The sequence below is a fragment of the Argiope bruennichi genome, chromosome 11 (assembly GCF_947563725.1).
Source record: "Argiope bruennichi chromosome 11, qqArgBrue1.1, whole genome shotgun sequence".
Classification (NCBI taxonomy): Eukaryota; Metazoa; Arthropoda; class Arachnida; order Araneae; family Araneidae; genus Argiope; species Argiope bruennichi.
In genome coordinates this window covers 81499370-81523659 of record NC_079161.1, presented here as the reverse complement: position 1 = coordinate 81523659, position 24290 = coordinate 81499370, and the positions used below count along the sequence as shown (strand labels likewise).

Here is a 24290-nt window from a genome sequence, read left to right as displayed (position 1 = left end):
AACTTTTTTTTGAAAGAACCTCTAATCAACAATTAGACATAAAAAAAAAAAAGGAATTTAAAGATTCACAAAACAAACAGATACTTTTCTATTAGCTTTACAGATGTGATCATACATAAATGTAGGTGCAAAAAAGTCTTTTTTTGTTTTAATCACAACACCCATGAAAGTGTTAACAGCACAGAAATCTATTGTTGTAAGGGTAGCAACATTCCCCACCTCTCTGTTTTCAGACATAAATTACTGCATTTGACAAGTTTTACATTCATCTTGGCTATTGCTGTGTCAATGGAAAACACTAAAACATGAAAGAGTAATAATAATTTAATAATGAATATTATTTGTGCAATTAAATTATATTTCAAATTTCTTTATCTTTAAATTACTGACTCTCTTCTAATTTTTGTTTTAACATTTCTCTCATATTAAAAATACATTTTGCTTGTTTTTGCTCTCTATTTTTATGTAGACTCCTATGTCGACTAAATAAGTATTCCTCAGTAAATATATCTCCACATATATCACAACGAAAAGGTTTTTGTTCAAGATGAGTTAATCTATGTATCTCATAGAAAAGTGTTTCTTTAAATTCTTTCCCACATGTGTCACAAACAATTAACTTATTTTGTGCATGTTCATTCCGATGACTCTTCATTGCATCTTCATCATCAAAAACTTTCCCACAAAGATCACAAAAATTTGTTTTCTTTTTGATACCAATAGATACGACTTTCTCAATTTTAATTTGAATGTTACCATTTTCATTACTATTACTTTCACAATCTTCAGATACATTTTCAGAAGACAGTTCACTTTCTTCTAGTTTTCTTTTCATTTTGCCCTTTTTGGATTCCCTATCTTCTCTTCTCCTGTGACTGTTCCTATGTCTCAAAAACAAATAATTTTCAGTAAATATATCCCCACAGATATCACAAACTTGGTGTTTCTTTTTAACATGACCATCCCGATGGTTTTTCATCACTTGCTCATCTTCAAAAAGTTTACCACAAAAATCACAATGAAAGAGTTTACTGGGATCAAGAGTTGAACTACATGCACTAGTGTTACTTTGACTTTCACCAGTCTCATCATTAATGTTACTCAAAATGATTTCAGCTTCAGTTCCTTCATCTTCAGGTGATTTTTCACTTTCTTCTAATTTCTGCTTCAACATTTCTCGCATAGTTAGAAATCGCTTTGCTTCTTTTTCCTCTCTATTTTTATGATTTCTTCTATGTCTAATATAGGCAATTTTTTCAGTGAATACATCTTCACAGATATCACAACGAATGGGTTTTTGTTCAAAATGAGTCAGTCGGTGTATGTTATAAAACAACATCTCTTTAAACTCTTTACCACAAATGTCACATTTTTGAAGATCTTTTTGTACATGGATAGCTTGATGAGTTTTCAAAAAGTTTTCATCATCAAAAAATTTGCCACAAATTTCACAACCAAATGGTTTATTGGGATCATGCACAGTCATATGCTTTTCAAATTTAGATTCAGTTTTATATTCCTTATTACAAATGTTACAAGTGAATTTAATAGATTCAGTCTTCTCTTGTTCAAGAGGGCCTTCTTTTGTATGTATATCAATGTGTTTTTTATATGAAGTAACAGTTTGAAAGTCTATAGAGCATACAGAACACCAATATTTATGCTGAACTTTTACATGATCATTCAACTCATCTTGTGTTTTGAATTCTTCATGGCAATAGCCACAAGTGTTTTGTTTTGATGGAGTGACAGGAGTGTTTGCATTTTCATGAGCAATCCAATGATTAAAATATGTATCTACATCATGAAATACTTCTGAACATAAACTACATGTTCGGGGTCTATGGCTTTCTTCATGTCTTTTCAGCGTTGTAGAGGAATCAAATTCCTTTGGGCACATATTGCATTTGAATATAACAAGCTTATGGCCATCCTTATGACTCAAGTAGGCATGCTCTTCAAAAAATATCTTAGCGCATACTTCACATCTGTAAGATGTTTTAGCTGCATGAGTAAATTGGTGCACTTCAAAAATTAGTTTTTCAGTAAAAGTTTTTCCGCACTCTTCACATGAAAAAGTAGAAGTGTTATCTTTTGAATGCAGATTACAATGACGCTTATAAACTCCTTCATCTTTATAATTCTTCCCACAAACATTGCAAACAAATGACTTGTTTTTTGAATTATGTACTTTCATGTGAAGATTTAAACGACCTTGAAAATAAAAACCTTTATTACATATATCGCACACATAAAATCGTATCCTTGGAGTGTGGTTCTCATAATGGTATGTTAAACTATATCTTGAGTTAAAAATTTTATCACATACAACACATTTGAATTCTGTTTCTTCCGTACCTGAAGAAACGTTAGAATTCATTTTTTTACAGCTTATATATTTAACTCATGCAAACTGTAATTAAAGAAATGATTGCACGCGAATGGATATCAAGAATGTGTTCAAATTATTTGGTAGCTTCCAATGTAATATTAATGCCTATTAAATGGAAATACATATCCGCTTTTTTTTTTTTTAACGGACTGGAAAATTATGAGCACCCTTTGATTTTTTTTTATCACACAGAAAATAAAAATGTCTTGGTAACATATATAAAGTTCATTTATCAAACCTCCCAGTTGTTTCCTCCTTTACCCACCTAGAAGCTACCGTCGGCGACGTCACCTTTTTTATTTTTTTTCCTATACCGTTATGGTCAAGGAAATCTGAAACTAACAGCTACTTATTGGCAGAGAAATAGTTAAATTTATTTTTATTTTTAAATTTATTTATTTAATTCATCTGGCACCATCTATGATATTACATTCATTCAAAACAAGATTATTTCATCAAATTTCATTTTTAGACTAATTGCGTAAATATACAGCACAATGCAATATTTGAACCATACCAGTTGCTAAACGACAGATCACTGAATGATCGCCAATAGCCGATCATTGATATGTATTTTTAATCATGTCAGATATAGAGATGCATAATCCACGATTTTTTGAATAACAAATAATATTGCTATTGTTATTTTTAAATATGCGTTCCAAATATCTGTTATTTCAATCATATTATTAATTAAAAATTATTACTTAATATTGAATATAAAATTTATTAATTGTAATTAATACTTAATTTACTAATTTAATTAACGTGTGAATGAATTAATTTATCTGTTTCAGCTTACTTCTTAAATTTTATTTTTTTTCTCAAAACTATTTATTTAATTTATTTATTAGAGTGAACCATTTTCTTGAAAAGATGAGTTAAAAATATATGTCATTTCTTTAAAATGTTTACTTTAGTCCTATATTCTACCAATAGATGGCGCCAGCAGTAAGCAGAGTACATGTAATCAAAGTCAATCATGTCACGAGCAATAAAAAATGATCTGTATGGAATAGTGCATCATCAAATACGAATATCGGTGACTTCGCACTTTCCAGTGAAGCTTCTCACTTTCCGGTGAGATCACCGCTGCGATAAATTTCAGTAATATGCAATTCAGTGATACGATACGATAATTCCAATAATCGGTCCGTTCACTTTTCAATCCAATCACAGATTTCTTTCGAGAGCTTCCATTGGACAGATCGTATCGTCACCGCTCCGGCAAATTTCAGTGATATCGTATCGATTGTTAGTTTCTATCGTGATCCAAAACTTGTAATCGAAATATCATCAGTAAGATCGTATGAAGGATTTGAATCACACACCTCTTTGAAAAGTATTGATCACTTGTATTTGTGACTTTTTGATATTGGTTTAATATTGGATATTGGTTCAGAGCGGTTAATAACCGCTCTGAAAATATTCGTCATCCCTAGTCAGATAACATGCTTTATTTTAGAATAACAGCTTTTGCCGCTATACATTCCATACTGTTTATATTCAAAATTCATGTTTCATTTTGTTTCTTAGTAGATTTTGTAAATAAGAAGCATCTTTGCAAAGCCCCGGCCATCTGGGAGGTGCGGTGTGTGTTATGCACCGGGGCTCTGCGCCTGAGGGGGCCCCACCATAATTAAGAATTAAAATAGTGTTTTGAACAATATTAGCGTTTACACGTACTGAAAATATACAAGTTTGTTTCCACGTGATTGGCTGAACGTCGATTGACTACGTTATTAGACGATGATCGCAGTGATACATATAAAAAGGGGGAGAAAGTTTATTTATGAATAAAGGAATCCCTTTCAGACATGTTAAGACAGAGCGACATGACTTCTGGGCGCAAGCGGCGGCCAGAAGTCGAGGCTGAAGCTAGGTTCAAATGAACTTGTAAATCATCAGCTATTTAATTTTTCTACATCTAATTAGGGACATCTCCTACATCTAATTAGATTACGAGCGGTTATTACGTAACCAATATCAAAAAGTCACAAATACCAGTGATCAATACTTTTCAAAGAGGGGTGTGATTCAAATCCTTAATACGATCTTACTGGTGATATTCCAATTACAGGTCTTGGATCACGATAGAAAATAACAATCGATACGATCTGTCCAATGGAAGCTCTCGAACAAAACAGAAAAGGAGAAATCTGTGAATTTGTTGAAAAGTTAATTAACCGGTTATTCTTGGAATTATCGTATCATTGAATTGCATATCACTGAAATTTATCGGAGCGGTGACTTTAATGAAAAGTGCGAAGTCATCGCTCCACTTCATGGGAGTGACCTTGACTTTCCGATATTTGCATTTGACGATGCACTATTCCATAAAGATCATTTTTAATTGCTTGTGACATGATGGTGATTGCATATATTCTGTTTACTGCTGGCGCCATTTATTGGTAGAATAGAGAACTAAAGTAAACATTTTAAAGAAATGACATATATATTTAATTCAAATGTTTCAGAAAATGGTTTACTCCAATAAAGAAATTAAATAAATAGTTTTTAAAAAAATCAAATTTAAGAAGTAAGCTGAAATAGATAAATTAACTCAATCACGCGTTACTTAAATTAATAAATTAAGTATTAATTAAAATTAATAAATTTTATATTTAATATTAAGTAATAATTTTTACTTAATAATATGATTGAAATAACAGATATTTGGAACGCATATTTAAAAATAACAATAGCAAAATTATTTGTTATTCAAAAAATCTTGGATTATGCATCTCTACATCTAATGTGATATTTTTTATGCGTGTATCAATGTATGTTTGTTTATATTAAGTTGCTCAAGCAAAAAGTAAAACGAAGATAAATTAAACGATTATCTCCTAGCAATGCACATTGCATTACTGCTTCACCGGTCATGACCGGAATGAAAAGAATTAAGGAAGAAGTTTAAATAGAGATGCCGACGGATTTTGAAATGTACGAAGTTTATAGTATATATTATAGTCTTGTGCAAGTGTGCAAAATATTGGTAATATAAGGAAAGTCGATTTACGATCACTTACCTATTCTACTAGGTAATAGCTTATAGTATAGCATATAATAATTTGATCATTCATTCTATAAACTGTTTAATACTGTTAGATATAACCATGTACACGCCAAAGAAATATCCCTCTGAGTGTCTAAAAAGAAAATTATCAGAAAAGGAAAAAGAAGAAAAACTAAATTTCAACAAGTCACAACTAGATCTGTTTTCTTGGTTTCGAAGTTAATTCTGGTAAAGAAATTGCTTCGATTTCAGAAATTACAATTCAAACTTCAATTGCGGAAGAATGTTCTGCGCAAAGTGCACAGTCTAGCAATGAAAATGTTGAAACGGTGAAATTTGTTGAAGAATCGTGTGTTTATACAAATGTGACTGAATCAGAAAATAATGACGAAAATGACAATAACAAATATGATGAAGAAAGTATAAATGTTCCTGGTTTATGGCCAAGTATTATAACTGATAAATTTAGAATGTTTTGTGTTAAAATTGGACCTGTACACACAAAGGAGTGTTTGCTAAAAATGCTGAAGATAGATCATTTCCCACTACATACTACTATAAAAAAAATACCAAATAATGAAACTCAACTTCGCAGCTGGTTAATTTATTCAAAGACGCCATTCTTTGTTTTGTTGTTTTCCAAAAGAAGAGGAAATGACTAACCTACACTGTTTATAGCTGGCTATAACAACTGGAGAAAGCTGTCAACTGTAATCTAGGATCATGAGCGGGTCCCAAATGGCCCCCCGGCCCCTTCGTACAGAAGGCCGGCTCTGTCTATGCACAATGGATAAATTGTACCGATGTCTAACGATGATTCCATGAAAATGTTTCAGCTTTTCTTGGAATTGTTTCACTGATTTTATTGATTATAAAGCAGGGGATTTATAAATTTTCTCAGTTTTCTGCAATAGAAACACTAATTTTTGTATTGATATGAAATGATGTAAAATTAAATTAAATTTTTAATTAATTTATTAATTTTTAAAATTTTTGACTGACATTTTATTTCTGAAAAAAGAAATTGTTCAATGGGATCAATTCTCGTGATGTAAAGGCCATATGTCATCGACGATTCTGCATGTCTTCTGAAGTTTCATTGAGAATCGGTATATCTGTAACGTTTCCATGTGTATTTTCTAAACTGTTGTATTTGGATTTTGCTGCTGAGTTAAAAAAAAATTTTTTTGGTTATTAAATTGTTACACATTTTTTATTTATGGTAAATTATCAGAATATTTAGCAATTTTATACGTAATTGATTGAATCTGTATATTTAAAACAATTTTTAAAAAGTTGCAAGCTGTTAATAGTATAATCTAAAATCAGTCAAAATTGTGACTAAAAATGAGTGAATTTTCACAGAAATAATTATTTAAACCAAACGAATAATTATGCAATCAATTTAAACAACATTAAAATAAAGGTTATTTATTGTATCCTAAAGGTTATTTATTGTATGGAAGAGTACATTAACATTTCATAATAAAAATTTCTTGAAAGTAATATATTTAAAAAAGAATTCGAACGAGCAAACAGTTATTATCTTGAAGATATATACAAAATAATTCTGATAAATTTGAAGGAGAATGACAATATTTGTGACCATTTTAGAGTTGATATCTTTATACGAAATATGTGTATCATTCATGAACAGTCAACATTCAAATTGCGCGAAGGTACAGTGCAAATCTTCCATAATTAAGATTACAAAATTTAAAAAAATTATAATAGTTTTTTTTATGAAACTTAATTTTCTTAATACTAATATAAAATTTTCTATTTAAAAATACGATCTTTTACTAGACTTCCTGTTAGAGGCATTTCATTATTTAAAAATAAATTAAAAAAAAAGAAAAGTTTTACCTTACTTTATTTACCAATAAGCAAATAAATATAACTGAAATTGACTATATATATTGTGATTGTTTGATTTATTTTTATTATCATCAAAAAAAAAAATTCTTTGTTCAGTCCTCTGTATCTGAATATTAAATAAAATATTTATTTTTTGATTGTTAACATTAAAATTCTGCTATTATCTAACTAATGCTGTCTTCTTCAAGACATTATCAAAACAGAAATGTTTACACTTGTTTGTACTCAAGACCTTCTGCGTTCTTCATTAATCATCATTTCATAAATTTATAAATTTTGCATTCTTTGAACTTAAAAAATAATTCTCTGGGTTTTATCAACCAAGACTCAAGACTCTAGGTATTCTAATTAGAATATTCAGATTTTTTTTCAAATTTTGACAGTTGGAGATATTGTAAGTTGTTCAGAAAGATATTCCCGAAATTGCTTTTTGTCTAGACGAATTTATACATTATTCAACTTCAGTCATATGATAACTTTACTGTTTCTGAACTACTAATTGTTTTTTCAACATATAAACATAATATAAACCGTAAATTTAATTTATCTTGCAATCTCATTAAATTTAAGACCATTTTGTTCCAAACACTGATAGTAATTTTTTCATTAATTTAAACAAAAGCTAAATTAAAAAATACTAGCAACATTGTACAATACAATGTGGAGATTTATATATATGTAGATATTGTGTCGAATTAGTATCAGCGAGGATAGAACCTGCGAGCTTGTGGTTCGCAGCCCAGTAACATGACCACGATACAAAAGCAATTGCTCAGGTAGCGTAGCTGTTAACTGGCTTATAAGCTTTCACTGCAGACTCTCCCTCCAGTGAGTCGGAGGTGAGACGAACGATATGGCTGTTCAGTGGTGATGTATTAGCTGTTGATTCTAATGCGCCTGTATCCATTTGAGTAGCGCCAAGCGTTATGGCGAGCGTGTGTAGATGAGTGGTTGCTGATGCTGTTGCTGCGTCAAGTGAGTCTGACGACTTTGGGTTGCTGCGTCAAATGAATCTGACGACTTTTGTTTGCTGTGGGTGGTTGGCGCCACAACAGTTGTACGAAGGTTGAAGGATCATCGTCCGAGATCACTAATGTGGCGGATTTGCGATGAGCGAGGATAGGACCTGGGACCTTGTGGTTCGCAGCCCAGTAACAGGACCACGATACAAAAGCATTTACTCAGGTAGTGTAGCTGTTAACTGGCTTATAAGCTTTCACTACAATATAAATTTCATTTTTTTGCCTTGAAGTAAGAATTGATGATCAATTTAAGTTTCATAGACACTTTTCATATTAAAAAAAAATAAAACAGATTTTTGGCTATTTTTTCATTTTGACTAAAGATACCCAAAATATTTATATAACATTACTTATATATCCATCATACGTCATTAATAATATGAACTGAATTTTCTGCACAATCCCACTTGATTTTTCGTGGGTTCTGATACTCGAAGTGAGCAGAGGTATTCTTTAGAGCTCTTATTTGAACGTTTGACCTGGTTTATCTAACATACTCCCATATATTTACTTTATTTGTCTAAGATAATTTCTTGCACACTATTCTCACTAATAATGGACAAAGCATTCAAACAACATTTATTTAGTGATTTTTTTTTTCTGTCTTTACTACGATTGTGAACTTTGTTCCTTCCCACTCCAAACATGGACTGATGTCTGGAACGTCCGTTCATGTTAAGAATTCAGTTAACCACGTGATCTTCCTGGGCGGAGCTAGATGTCAATCATGTATCACGTGGTCTCCCTGTTGTTTAGTATACTTTTTTTCCAGCAGAAGCGAACTTGACTCCTGTACTAGGGGGAGTGTGATCTCGGCTCTCTGTCTCTCGAGAAATTTTATGTGTAGTTCTCTAGGCCTACTACACTATGGCGTCATGTGCCTTTTGTTGCTGATGTTACCAATAAACCACATAAAAGACAACAAGTGTCTTCAAGCCATTTCACCCAGACCGCAATCTTCACTATCAACTAAATTATTGAGTAAACATGAAATGCAATAATAATTTAACAGTTCATGTTTAGAGTCATAACGGAAAGGAAAGAAATTGTCTCTTCTGACAGAGAATCATCCTATCTCTACAGTCAACTCAGTAAATTCTTAACATTCTACTAGTTTTACACTTGCTGGAATTCTTGCAGAAATTTATGTAGCTGTGGAAAAACAAAGACTACTTAATCCTAATACACTGTGAAATCTCAGTGGAATTTTCCCACTAAATCACAGATAACAGCCTCAAGGACTGATGCAACCCTGTACAAATCACCTTCAAATCTTTCTTATACTATTGATATCTGTCTCCATTCTAGTCAGTGGCGGATTTCGACAACATGAGGTCACAGTCGCTAAATTATTTTGAGGCTCCCTTCTAGGTAAATTCTATTTATAATATGAATTAAACTTATTTTAGCTTTTAATTTTAACTTTGCGCTTACTTTTTAACAATTCCTACATTATATGTGTATAACAAATAGATGAAAAAAGTTTCTCCTTTTTATATAAAAAAAAATTGACATGAAAGGATAAAACGAACATTTTATTCAACAACTATTAGGTGTGGTGAATAGCATATAAGCCAGTAACAGCGCTTCTACCCGAACAGCTGTTTTGGTAAAATGGTTTAGTTACTCGACTGCTAACCACAAGGTCCCATGTTCTATCCCTTCGCGCATCCCGAATCACTAAATAGGAAAAAATATTCTGATTTACATTTCTTCAAAGCTTTGAATTGGTATAAACAGTGCCAACATTCTTTGACTGAAGGCTTGAGTGATACTTTCTACTGACAAAGTAAATAATAATAAAAGAAAATATATAAAATTATCTCTTTTAAGATTTTTTAAAAATAATACTTTGAGAAATTTTAAAATAGTTCTTAAAAATATTATCTAGTTGTAGCTCTACAAAACAAACCATTAAAAACATTTCCTTCTTAAAAGTCCTGTTCTTAAAAAGTTATGATATAAGTTATAAAAAAAATGTATTTTGCTCCAAAATAATATAACGAATCAAAAATATATCACAAAATGCACTGATATTCTAATTCAGTTTATTCATATATTTTCTGATACAGAAAGTAAAATTAGGCTTGTAGCACCTCTTTTTTCCCCTTGAGCAGAGAACGCCCCCTTGTGGAGTTTTACAGAAGACAAGCAGTTGAACGGCAGACCTGCATCCTGATGTCGACTTTTTACCTATGCGCACCCCTTGCACTAACGCCGAATGCTTTCGGCTGGAAACCGTGGAATCTCTCCACCATACTGTTTTCTTTAACCTAATTTTCTACGTGTGTCTGTAATAATAAGTGTTTGTAAATTTTGTAGTGTAGCTCTGTTTGTGGAAATTAAAAATAGTGTATTTAAAATGTGGCAGTTCCTTAGAAAATCACAACACACACACACTATAGGCTTGTATTAAAATTATAATGCAAAATAATAATAAGAAATTATATTTTTCTAGGAAGGACAAAATATATATTAAGTAGTATTAAAATGATAAATAGTAATAAAAGAAATAGACGTCAAAAATAAAGAAAAGAAAATTTCTACAAATTCAGAAAAACAAGTATTGAAAGCCATAAAAAATTAAAAATACCACTTTTCTTGCTTTTAATTTGAAGATTTTGGCGATAAGTTTTTCATAATCTAATTTTTGCATTACCTCATTTTTAAGGAATAATGATAAAATCTCATTTAAATGCGGTTGACTCACTGTATTTCGTAAATAGTTCTTGACGCGTTTTAAAACTGAAAATGATCATTCTCGTCTTGCATTGCAAATTGGCATGGAGAGGAAAATTCTTAAAATTGTTTCTACGTTAGGAAATGTTTGTAGGCCATCCACAATCAATTTATGGATATCAGGTGGGTTTGAAATTTTTTTCGCTTTTTCCATATTTAATAAAATGCTGTACTTCATCTTTGAAATGATATTTTTGTATTTTTGTCATTAAGTTCGTTATGCAAATGTCAAAAGCGTTTTCTTCTAAGTTGCCGTCAAAAAAGATTTGAAAATTATTTTAAATACTGTTATATATAGTGTTCCTTTGAGAAATTTCTGAAATAAGAATATCACATATTCTTACATTATGAATATTAATTATGAAAGATTGTTTTTCGTCGAAGCAAGCTTCTCCTTTCTTTTCATCAAAGTGGTACTTTCTCTTCCTTTTTCTAATTTCTTTTTATTTTTTATTATCAATAATCTGGCTTCGGTTTCAACATCTTAGAAGTTTTTCCTAACTTCCAGTATGAAATCTGATAAGGATTTAAGGAAAGATGAGCACCATAGAGCTATCAATTCAAGAAGATTTAAAATAAAATAGAATGTTTAAAATAAACTACTGCTATCATTACCTGACGAAAACTAATAAAAAGAATTAACGTGTTATTTTGGTGATAATTTTAACACCGAAAAAATTTGTAAGTTATAAATTTAACAAATGGCAAACATAATTTTAAAGCTTAAAATTTAAAACTTAAATTTAATATAAGTTAATAAAGCTTTCACTTATAAAGTTTTAAATGATATAATTACCAAACACAATATTTCATGCCAATGTAAGTTCATTATTATCATATTAACAATCTGTTCTGCTCTGGTTATTAAACTTATCACTAAAATAACCGTTTTAAAAGATTCATGGAATTTAACTTATTAAAAAGAGAAAGAGTTAATATGTATCAAATGTACGATTAATGAATAAATGTTTCATCAATTTATACCAAAATTGCAGTAATTGTTTTAATGATCGTGTAGGAAAGAGTAAAATCTTATTATTTCCTACTGTTAAAATTGTTATATTAGACAAGAAATTTTCACGGCGTATATACGAGTATTTTATAACTGCTTCGATATCGAATTCAAATTGAAATGATATTCATAATTAAAATGTTCACGATATTCAAATACATTAAATGCACATTTCTATTTTATCATGAGCATTTATTATTAATTTATGTTTCCAGATCTTAGAAATAGTTAAAAAAGATATTTATAAGAAAATAATAAATACAACAAATCTGGTAAAATAATAAGACTCTTACCTCTTCTAAAGCAGTTTCAGTTTTAGCTATTTTTCAACAATTCGCATTGCCCTTTGTTCTTATAGTTTAAATTTTTGTTCTTAATATTTGCTCTTATCCTTTAAAATTGTGTTCTTAATCTTTATTCCTAAATATTTTTCTTAACCCTGTCCTGAACAGTTGGCAACGGTTAGTGCTATTTGTCCAATGGGAGTTGAAGTGAGAGTGATATAGACACCTCATTTCTCTCGGACATAAATTGAAGAGGGTCAGCCTACTTTTACCCGCTTTTCCACAGTTGTGGAGGCATCATCAAATTAAAAGAAACTTCCAGCTCGTAAATGTGTAAAAAGAAAAAATGCCCACGTTCCCTCAGCTTCGTTTATTTCCAATGCTTCTGAACATTATTAAAAAGATTTTATTCACCGAGTGTGCCCATTTTACTTAGGAGGACGAACACACAAGAGAGTCAGAACTATATATTTTTTCTAGCGTTATATAGCATTGAATTAAAATTAAAAGCCTTCCTATTTAAAGATGCAGTTTTTCTGAAACATTTGGCATGCTTTCAAAATATTTAATGCCAGTAAAAATAAAAAGCATATTTTCAACAACATAAAAAAAAATTCCCAAGCTTTTTTTTTCCCAAAGAAGAAAGTATTCGCGTTAAATCATAATACTAATAGTTCTTAAATTTCCTGAAACAATCTATGATTTGAATATTGTAAATATTAACGCGTCATACATAACACTAACTTTGTTACGAGCGCCTTTGGCTAAAAACTAATTTTAACTTTAATCATACTAGAGCTATAACTTGCTTTTACAACTCTAAAATCAGAATTAACTGCGCGCGAAACCAATGTATGTTTTTGTATATGGCAACTAAATATAAATATAGCATGTAAATAGAATTGTAATTTAGATAGATAATAAAATGGAGTCAGATTAATAACGAGTGGATTATTTCACATTACGATCCCACATCTTTGAATCTTATTAGCGGAGAAACGACTGAATGAAATGAAATTCAGGTAGAGTCTCAACATTGTGGTGAACCCGGACGTGATTGCTAAAAATACGGTACGTCTGTTTTTATTTGCAATAAGAATTAAGTAGTGAAATGAAAATGGAGATGTCCGTTAAGAAGCGATCACCTATTAGATCTAACTTTACGAAAACGTATAATGTTTTAATTGAAAGATTAAAGGTCGATGAACCTCAGGAAAAAGAGATTAAATCACTTTTCGGCAATTTGGAACGAATTTATTCGGATTTGGCCAAATTAGATAATGAAATATGTAGTTTTCTTCTGGAAAATTCTGATACCGAAAAGTATGAAGATGAGTATATGAAAATCGAAGAATACAGCACAAAAATGATTGAAGCGAAAGTAAATGTGGACATATATTTGACTAAACTTTCTTACGCTGAAAAGGAAAGCGTTGGTTCTGTTTCTCCTAGAATTAAACGAAAACTTAAGTTACCTAAAATAGAACTCGTTAAATTTAACGGTGAAATTAAGAATTGGCTGGCTTTCTGGAGTCAATTTAAGCGTATTCATGATGATGATAAATTAGAAAATGAAGACAAATTTCAATATTTGATCCAATGTGTAAGTGAAGGAACTAGAGCTCGGGAAATTATAGACAGTTATCCTCCAACAAATGCGAATTATTGCAAGGCAATAGAAAGTTTAAAATCGCGTTTCGGAAAGGATGAGTTGCTTATTGAATACTACGTTCGTGAGCTACTAAAATTAGTTATAATAAATGCTTCAGAAGCTAAAAGGAAATTAAGCACGTCGCAAATTTATGATAAATTAGAAACTTACTTAAGAGCTCTAGAATCAATTGGTTTAACATCAGACAAGTATTCAGCAATGCTTTTCCCCCTGGTGGAATCCTGCATACCTGAAGATATATTCAGGGTATGGCTGCGTAATCCAATTATAATAGCAAATCATGACCCGGAAAGCAATGCTTATTCAGAAAAACTGAAAAACTTATTACTCTTTCTGAAAACAGAAATAGAAGGTGAGGAAAGAATTCGCTTAGCGAAATCAGGATTTGCACCTAAGGTGTGTAATGAGAGGAATTCTGATTCTGTGGCTACTGCTACAGATTTGTTTTCAGGAGGTACAGAAAAAAGAAAACATAATACCATCTGCGTTTTTTGTGAAAACCCTCACGAAAGCAAAGAATGTTACAATGCCAAAAAATTTGATTTTGAAAAGAAACAAAAGATTTTGAAAAATAAAAAATGCTGCTTCACTTGTTTAAAGCCTGGCCATAGGTCAAGAATTTGCAAGTCAAATGTACAGTGCCTGCTTTGTAATAAGAGGCATTGGACTTTGATGTGTCCAGATCTGCCAACAAACAAACCAAAAGTCAAAACAGCTGAGGTGGAAGAGAATCTAAATGTCAATTTATCCAATCAGTGTGCTGCTGAAGAAGTTCTCCTTCAAACATTGCAAGTTAATATTAAAGCAGAAGGAAAAACACGCAGAGTACGAGCTCTTATTGACAGTGGTTCGCAGCGATCATACTTATTAGAGAAAACAATTAAAGAAATGAATCTGAGGCCCATTGAAGTTAAAAATATCATACATTCGGTATTTGGTGGATCTACGTTAGAAAAACAAGATCATGGACTATATGAAATAACCCTTCAGAATTTGAATTCGGGATTCACTTACGATATGCAAGTCCTCGATCAACCAATTATATGCGGAAAAATACCTCGGATCCACAAAGGAAATTGGCAAAAGGAGTTGAAGAAAAAGAATATAATACTCTCTGATCAAGGCAAAGATTGTCCGAACATTGAATTGCTGATAGGAGCTGACTTTTGCGGACAGTTATTCTCAGGAAATATATATGCTCTGAAATGTGGATTAGTAGCATATGAAACAAAATTAGGCTGGCTGATCATGGGTAAAGTTTTTGGAGGAAAAGAGGAAAATACTTCCGCTCAACTGGTGACTTCAATGCTAATACAAAATAGCTCTATCTCTGATCTTTGGAAATTAGAAACTTTAGGTATTATGGATCCAGTTGAAACTAAATCTAAAGAAGAAATGAAAAGAAACGCAATGGATCATTTTATGAAAACAGTGGATAGAGATGAAAATGGCAGATACATAGTTAAGCTACCTTGGATAGAAGCAAAAGAAATTCTACAAGACAATAGATCCACAGCTGAACAACGTTGTATCCGTACTTCACAAAAGTTAAAAGATGAAAAGAAATATGCAGAATATGAGGCTGTTTTTGAAGAATGGCTTGAGGAAAATATAATAGAGAAAGTGCCCAAAATGGAGGAGGGAAATCCAAGTTATTATTTGCCGCACCGAGGTGTTTTTAAGGAAAACTCATCAACCAAAGTACGTCCAGTGTTTGACGCTTCTTGTCGAGTTAAGAAAGTTCCGTCCTTAAATGACTGTCTGGAAAAGGGACCAAATTTAATAGAGCAAATTCCACCCATTTTAAGAAAATTCAGACAAAATAACATTGGGGTAATTTCTGATATTAAAAAAGCCTTTCTTCAAATCTCAATTGCAAAAGAGGATCAAGATGTTTTGCGATTTCTTTGGTGGAAAGATTACGAAACAAGAAAATTTGAGATACTTCGTCACCGCCGTCTTGTTTTTGGCCTCACTTGTAGTCCTTTCCTCTTGGCAGCGGTTTTGATGAATCATCTAGAGGAAAGTAAACAGTGCTTTCCTGAAACCTCCGAAATATTGAAGAATTCCTTTTATGTAGATAACTGTGTGACATCCGTGCGCAATGAAGATGATCTTACCCGATTCATTCAAGAAGCAAAGCTGTTGCTTTCCAAGGCTTGTTTTGATCTTCGAGGTTGGGAATATACAAGGGACCTAAGTCGGGACGAGCCAACTGTTCCAACCTCAGTACTTGGACTGTTATGGAATACAAATGAAGATTTCTTTTTCTGTGATTTACAAAATACAGAATTTAATTTTGATGTTTGCAGTAAAAGAAATATTCTGTCAACGTCTCAAAAGATATTTGATCCACTTGGATTTTTATGTCCTGTGACAATATGTTTAAAACTCTTAGTGCAAAATATTTGGAAAAGAAACTTAGGGTGGGATGAAATTCTACCAGATGACATTCAGAAAAAATTCAAAACTTTGATTGTTGATTTGAAATTGCTGTCTGAAGTTAAGATCCCTAGATGTGTAAAGATCAATGGCTGCACCGAAGGACTAAGTCTTCATACCTTTTGTGATGCCAGCAAAGTTGCATACAGTACTGTCGTATTTTTGAGAAATACCTTGGGAGAGGAAGTCAAAATATATTTTATAGAGGCAAAAAGTAGAGTAGCACCTTTAAAGGTTATTACAATACCTCGTCTAGAATTACTAGCATGCTGCATTGGAGCTAGGTTAACTTCAGATATTAAAAATTCTATGTCTTTGAGAGACGTACCTACTTTTTATTGGACAGATTCTTCTGTTGCTCTTCATTGGATTCAAAAAGAAGATCATTGGGGTACGTTCGTGAATAACAGAGTAGAAGAAATAAGAAGTCTTTCTTCAAAGGATGCTTGGAAGCATCTCCCAGGCACTTGCAATCCTGCTGATCTCCCTTCCCGTGGTTGTTCAATCCAAGGATTTTTGAAATCGAGATGGTGGGAGGGTCCACAGTGGTTGAAACTTCCAGAAGAAGAATGGCCAGCGACAGACTCTGAATACAATTTTGAAGAGGTTTTCCGGGAAAGGAAAAAGAGGGTCGTAACTTTAGTCAACTCTACAGATCTGAATAAATCCTGGTATTTGTACAAGTTCTCAAGATATTCCAAAATTGTGCGAATGATAGCATGGATGCTACGATTTGTACAAAATTGCCGAAATCCAATTAACAAGATGAAAGATCTTTTAACTGTTGCAGAACTAGATGCCGCCGAAAGAAAGGTGATACAAATCGTGCAACAAGAAACCTTTAATAACGAAGATGCAAGATCAAAACTTAAATCACTCTGTGTGTTTAATGATTCTGATGGACTAATTAGATTGAAAACTAAAATTACTAGACGAGATGATGAAGAAAATTTTAGATACCCTCTAGTATTGCCTTGTAAGCACCCATTAGTGGAGAGATTGATTTTCGAACATCATTTGATCTCTTCCCATGCTGGAGTTCAAGTTGTCCTAACAGATATCCGTCAAAAATTTTGGATTCTGCAGGGCCGAAAAACTGTCCAGAAAGTGCTCTCAAGGTGTATAAGATGCAAAAGATATACGAGCAAGAAAATTGAATCAATTCCTGCGCCCCTACCGGAAGATCGTGTACGGGAAGCCTTGATATTCGAAGTCACTGGAGTGGATTTAGCAGGGCCGCTTCATTTAAAGGATGGGAAAAAGGCCTGGATCTTGCTTTTTACTTGCGCTGTATATAGGGCCATTCATTTGGAATTAATACAGAGTCTTTCAACTAATGGATTCCTTCTAGGTTTTAGAAGATTCGTCGCAAGACGAGGGCGACCTAGGACTATATACAGCGATAACGGAACAAATTTTACTGGAACAAATAATTTGATGGGTTCTCTTGATTGGGACAAGATTGTCAATGACGCCTCCGTCTTAAGAATTCAGTGGAAATTTAACCCCCCAACAGCTGCTTGGTGGGGCGGATTTTTTGAGAGCATGATTAAGATGGTGAAGAAGCTTTTAAGAAGAGTTTTAGGAAAGGCATCGCTTCATTACGAAGAAATGTTCACTATTCTTTGTGACGTAGAAGCCAACATCAATTCTAGACCTTTGAATTATCTATCGGAAGATCCGAATGATTTAATTCCACTGACTCCCTCAATGTTCATTCAAGAGACTACAAAGGTAGGAGTTCCCGATTTGGATACTTTGGATAAAGTAAATATCTCCAAACGATATCAGTATCAACAAAAATTACGAGAGGACTTGAGGAAAAGATTTCGAAAAGAATATCTAAGCTTGTTAATCCAGAAGAAGCCAAAAGGAAAGGAATCTAGACAAGTGCAAGTGGGAGATATTGTTATAATTGAAAGTGATATCAAAAAGCGACTAGACTGGCCTTTGGGATTGGTAATCGAAGTGTTTCCTGGGAAAGATGGCTGCATCCGAGTAGTGAAGCTAAAAACAGCGAGTGGGGAACTTGTGCGTCCAGTGCAACGTTTATACCCCTTGGAATTAGACAATGACGATCCTGTGGGTGCGAGAAAAAACGAACCGGTTGCTTCGTATGAAGAAATCGAAATCCCAAGCTCGGAAAATAACAACTATGAAACAAAAACTAGAAGTGGAAGAAGAGTGGTTAAACCTTCACGTTTTAACTAACTTTTAAACTTTATTATGTACTTTTCAAATATGTGCATTTCATGTTTTGATTTCTAAATATTTTGAATGCAATATTTTGTTAATTTTGATTTTGTAACCTCCTAATTTAAAAATCAAAAGGTGGGAGGATGTTACGAGCGCCTTTGGCTAAAAACTAATTTTAACTTTAATCATACTAGAGCTATAACTTGCTTTTACAACTCTAAAATCAGAATTAACTGCGCGCGAAACCAATGTATGTTTTTGTATATGGCAACTAAATATAAATATAGCATGTAAATAGAATTGTAATTTAGATAGATAATAAAATGGAGTCAGATTAATAACGAGTGAATTATTTCACATTACGATCCCACATCTTTGAATCTTATTAGCGGAGAAACGACTGAATGAAATGAAATTCAGGTAGAGTCTCAACAAACTTGTTATACACAACATGCATTTGATTATAACGCATTTAAAGACTAATTCTTCAAAATTTCCAGAATGAATATGTAATTCGCTAGATTTAAATACATGTCAAGCCTCCCAAACTAATTTTAGTTTTTTTTTTTTTTTTTGAGAAAGCTTTGTCTTGCTTCGAAAGATGGAGGAGGTTAAGGAGAGCCCGCTTCCAACAGAAGCTATCTCCTGTAAATGGCGTGAAGTGGAGAAAACGCCATTCTGAAATGGCATTGACTTTTACTTGGAGAGGAGCGGTCCGAAGGACCGTCCTCTCCCGTTGCAAGTGAGAACTGAAGCCTGGCAAGGTAGAAGAGGAAATGAAGCAGAGTCGACGGAGGAAGACTCGCATGGCAGATGAGGGAGAGTGGGTGTGAAGTTACAGCCAATAGCAAAGCAGACGGTCAAGGGAGTAGGAGAGGGCGAAGCATGGAGCACTTGGTCTTGAAGAGGGTCCTGAACCGGATAAACTATTGTACCTGGGGGACCAATCAAAGAGCTGGGTTATTGCTGTGGAATGTCTTGTCTTCTGAAGGGACTTAGCCGATCAACGCATTTAGAATAATCAGCTTTTTCTCTTCTTTATCATTAGTTTTCCTTGCGAGTTTAACTGCTTCCATTAATTTGGGGAATTTCTGAAGTATTTCTTTAAGTTCTCTTATTATTTGCATGGTTTCTTGGAGTGATGGGATTTCTTCATTAGCCGTCAAAGTAGGCTCCGTGTTCTGTTTGCTGGGTGGGGAGATGGGTTTTGGGTCTTGTTTTGCTTGGTTTTTCTTGGTTATTTCTGCGTATGAGATTCTTCCGTTGGATGTTGTAAGTTTGGGGAATTTGGAGCATCCTTTCCAGGCAGCTGTGTGTCCAGTTTCGTTGCAGTTTACACACACTGTATCTTTGATTTTTACAGTGATGTTACAGTCCCTGGTTGCGTGGGTACCACCACATCTGATGCATTTCGGTGTCATTCTGCAATTTCTTGCTGCATGGAAGAAGCCAGCACAGTTGTAGCACATGGTAGCAGTCGTTTTTCTTCTGTAGCTTTCTATTTTGATTCTGAGATGAAGAAGGGATTTTTCGTTAAATATTTTTCGGGCAATTTCGGTCTTCTTTATTTCTAGGAGGAATATTGGGTAGAGGGATTGCAACTTGAAGTTTCTTAGCTGGGATATTCTGATTACCTTGTAATTTCTTTCTTCTAATTCTTTTATAATTTCTTCTTTTTCTGTATTAATTGGGAGGCCTTTCAGGATGACTTTTATTGGTCTTTCATCTTGATTTTCAGATAGTACAAATTCTTCTTTCTTTTCTATTAGGAATTCGATGATTTGGGATCTTTCATTTTCTGTTGCTGGGTTAATTGCTATCATGTTTCTTATCAGCTTATTTTCGGTTTGGGGGAATTTTCTATGGATTTCCTGTAAAATTATGTTGTAATTACTTGTTAGTTTCAAATTTATGGCTGCTGGTCTGTTTATGATTTTTTCTTGGTTTTCCTGAATTTGATTTAGTAACTCGAATCTATTTGACGTATCCATAATTTCTTCCTTTTCCTCGATTTTCCTTATTTTCGTCTTGCTTCCCTTTTCCAGCTCCATTTGGCTCCTCTCCAGCAACTTTACCATCTCCTGATTGGCCCAGATGACTTTTCTATAGTATCCCTCTTCTGATTGGTTCTCTGGAGCTCTCAAACTTACCCTCTTCACTGCCGTTGCACAGTATTTCTCCTCTTTATTTTTCAAGTATTTATTAAATTTTTCATGCTACTTTTTGTTTCCTCGTATGCATAGTATTGAGAAGGTATAGTAATCGTCAAAAAATTCGAACTTTAGATTTTGACTAACTTTCCTTGAGTTTGAAAAACACATTTCTAGAAAATGTCCGTTTGTCTGTCTGTGACAAATATAACTCAAAAACACTTTCGGCAAGATGGTTAAAATTTCGTATATGGTCTTTATGGTTTGTAGATTTATCTCAAATTTTGTGCAAAATCCATACGGAACAAGTTGAATTTTTGAATTCAAACTGACTGACTGTTGACTTATATTCAAACAGTCAGCTCGACTGTTTGAATATAAGTCCCACGATAAATACAAACACAAAAGAGCTAGGCAGATAAGATTTGGTACACAGATTTAACATCTATTGTGTAGACACCTATCAAATTCTGAAACAAATCCGATAAGGGATCGAATATCTGTCTGTCAGTACTTTCAAAAGCATGTAAAAGAGATAAGTCAAAGACGTAATGATTTAAATATATAAAATTTGGTAAATGATTTCATTACTACAAGTGCAGTTTTGTGTTCAATCTTTGCTTCAATCAGCCTAGAGAAATGTGTCTAAAACACAAATTAAATTTTTGGATAATTTTAACCATATGTGAGGGATTAATCGCCATGGATGACACGACAGATTCAGTAAAAAAATACTAAATTTAAGCCAAAGGTTAATATTTCATAACTATTGCACGGCAATTCTATGCAATGAGTTCTCATGTATAACACCTTTATTAGAGTGCAAGCGGGAAAGTTCTGGGAAATCACTTTCCCTGGTTAATATTTCTTTTTTTAATTAATATTTTTTTCTATAGTATATTGAAAAACTTGAGTTCCAAAATGTGCGGTTGAAAGCCCCAAGAGGGGGTCAATGTACCTTAATAACATTTTTCAACCTGCTGCACAACGACATTTTTTACAGATGAATATATAAATATATGAAATTTTTAATTACATAGTAAGAGTCGAATACCTTTTATTTATACAAATAATCACATTTTTTCCCCACTGATGCAAATATTAAAAAGTCTATTTAATTTCCACAATAAAGAATATAATATTTATACATACTTAACTTGTGATGATGCAGTATGTAAACTTAGCAACACATCATAGAAAATTTTTTTATTAAATACTTAGGCAATTTTCCAAATGTATTACTGAATAAAGACTATTACCTCATATATATAAACATTTTAAAGATTAATTATTAAATAAGAAATGTGCACGATATTTTGATAAATCTTTACAAAATGTGAGACACGCGTCCATGGCATAAAAGATATAATTAAACACAGTTTTAAGAACTAAAAAAAAGATTTTAAATTTATCTGAGTAAAAAGAAATTTAAATTCTAAAAAATAAAAATCACATAAAATAAAACAATATAATACGCAATAAATAAGAATGAGGTAATGCAAAGAGATTAAATGGAGTAGCAAGAAGAAATGGCATAAATATTTTTATGCTATTGCAGATTTTTTACAATAATTCAAATTCGGTTGATGTCAAATAAGTAGAAAAAAATGGGACATTTCTATCAGAATTAAGAATTATTAAATTATGTACAAAAAGAAACAGTGTTTGAATTTGTAAAACAGTAACATTTTCATTTCAGTAAAATGTTCATTAAGTTTATTTTTGTTCTTCCTTACCAGTTCGCAACATTTGTTGAACTAGTTTATACAATATTTTTTAAATATATGATTAGTTCTGCTTTAATTTTGAAAACGGAGGAGTTTAACCATATTTTGAAAATGAAATTTGCAGCTTTTTTGTGCTGCCATCTGTTGGAACAAACAGCCCTTAAAACTTTCTTGAGTGAGCTATTTCATTCTGCTAATTTTTGTTGATTTAGTTTCTTTAGAATTTTTTTTAAACATATCGATAATTGATGCTTTTTACTTCATTAAAACTAAATTATGAGTATTACATTTTAAAATGTAGAAAAGATATGCTGGCAACATTGTAGTGCTGACATCTGTAATACAATATTTTTTAAATGTATGATTAGTTCTGCTTTAATTTTGAAAACGGAGGAGTTTAACCATATTTTGAAAATGAAATTTGCAGCTTTTTTGAGCTGCCATCTGTTGGAACAAACAGCCCTTAAAACTTTCTTGAGTGAGCTATTTCGTTCTGCTAATTTTTGTTGATTTAGTTTCTTTAGAATTTTTTTTAAATATATCGATAATGGATGCTTTTTACTTCATTAAAACTAAATTATGAGTATTACATTTTAAAATGTGCAAAAGATATGCTGGCAACATTGTAGTGCTCACATCTGTAAGTAGAAATATCTTCGTTCTTAATCATAATAAAGGGCGTTCCTTTTCCAGCAATGGCACAGTTATACCTCGAGTATTTTAATGAATATCTCTCATAACGTATGATTCGTATAATGCGCAAAACGTCTCTAACAATCTCTAGTTATTATGTCTGCAGCAGATAGATTACAGCCCCCCTCCCCCCATAATGAGCAAACAAAATCTAAAAATACTCTTTTAACGAGCGATGTTTTGCAGAAGGACTGATATAGCGTCATTGTGACGTCATGCGGGGCTGACTTAGATATGAGTCTCTATTGAATCTTTGTTTGAAGAGAATCCTTATTCCCTCATAGAAGTGTTCTCGAACACCAAGTGGATGAGCATAGCATCTGGAGCCTTAATCGATGAAATTTTGATTATAGCAAAGATTATGCGACTAGAGGTGGATAACAACGACTTGGATGAGTTGGTTGAAGGATATAGTCAGGACTACTGAAAAGTTTATGGAGCTGCATTTTGTGTCACAGAAAAAGTTGGGAATGAGATTTGGTCAGGGGTGGAGGAGAAAACAGACTAGTCAGAGAAACTACTTTACAGTGGAAATAAGGAAGATTCTGAATGCATGGGAAATTATTGCATCGTATGTTTAGAAACATCACCCTAACAAAGCAGCAGCTATGCATTTACAAATTCATTTAGCGATAATGCTGTTTCTCATTTTCGCCAAATTTTAAAATCTGGCAAAAAAAGTGCCTTTAGGCAACTAGAAAAAGCACATATTATCTATCTATACTTATATAAAGCTCAATGTGTGTGTGTGTGTGTGTTGGAGCTCTACAGGCCAGACCATTTGATCTACAGCTACCAAATTTGGTACATGTATACCTTAGAGGTCGGGAATGTGCACCTGGGGTTCCTTTTTTGAATTTTTAATTAGAATTTTAACTATTAATTAAAAACTAACTTTCCCACCAAAAAATCTTTTCATTTTCCCCACCACCAAATGAGTAAGGCTTCAGTTTTTTTTCCCAACAGTAATGAGGCTAGGCTTAACATTTTTCGGCCGATTATTTCAAACGATTCTGTTTATTTTCTTAATGTTTGATGCATTTAAAATTAAACGTTGTTAATGA

At 32.5% G+C, this 24290-nt stretch overlaps 1 protein-coding gene across 1 annotated transcript; it reads right to left on the bottom strand.

The window, feature by feature from the left end:
• Positions 1-188: 188 nt before the first annotated feature.
• LOC129956708 (zinc finger protein 260-like) lies at positions 189-20734 on the bottom strand. The gene is made up of 4 exons (XM_056068642.1): positions 20551-20734; positions 19357-19591; positions 601-1988; positions 189-298 (listed from the first exon to the last, which is right to left on the bottom strand). Exons 1-4 carry the CDS (start codon positions 20732-20734, stop codon positions 189-191), a joined length of 1917 nt encoding a protein of 638 aa, XP_055924617.1.
• Between the last annotated feature and the right edge of the window lie 3556 nt (positions 20735-24290).

Bases quoted from the DNA above. Each gene is read 5' to 3' on its own strand.
- LOC129956708 (XM_056068642.1), bottom strand. From the start codon at position 20,734: ATGGTAAAGTTGCTGGAGAGGAGCCAAATGGAGCTGGAAAAGGGAAGC. The intron at 1,989-19,356 runs GTAAAAGTCAAT...AACATCTTACAG, and splicing joins TTCGGACCGCTCCTCTCCAA to ATGTGAAGTATGCGCTAAGA. The intron at 299-600 runs GTGGGAAAGAAT...TTCATGTTTTAG, and splicing joins GTTAATTGTTTGTGACACAT to TGTTTTCCATTGACACAGCA.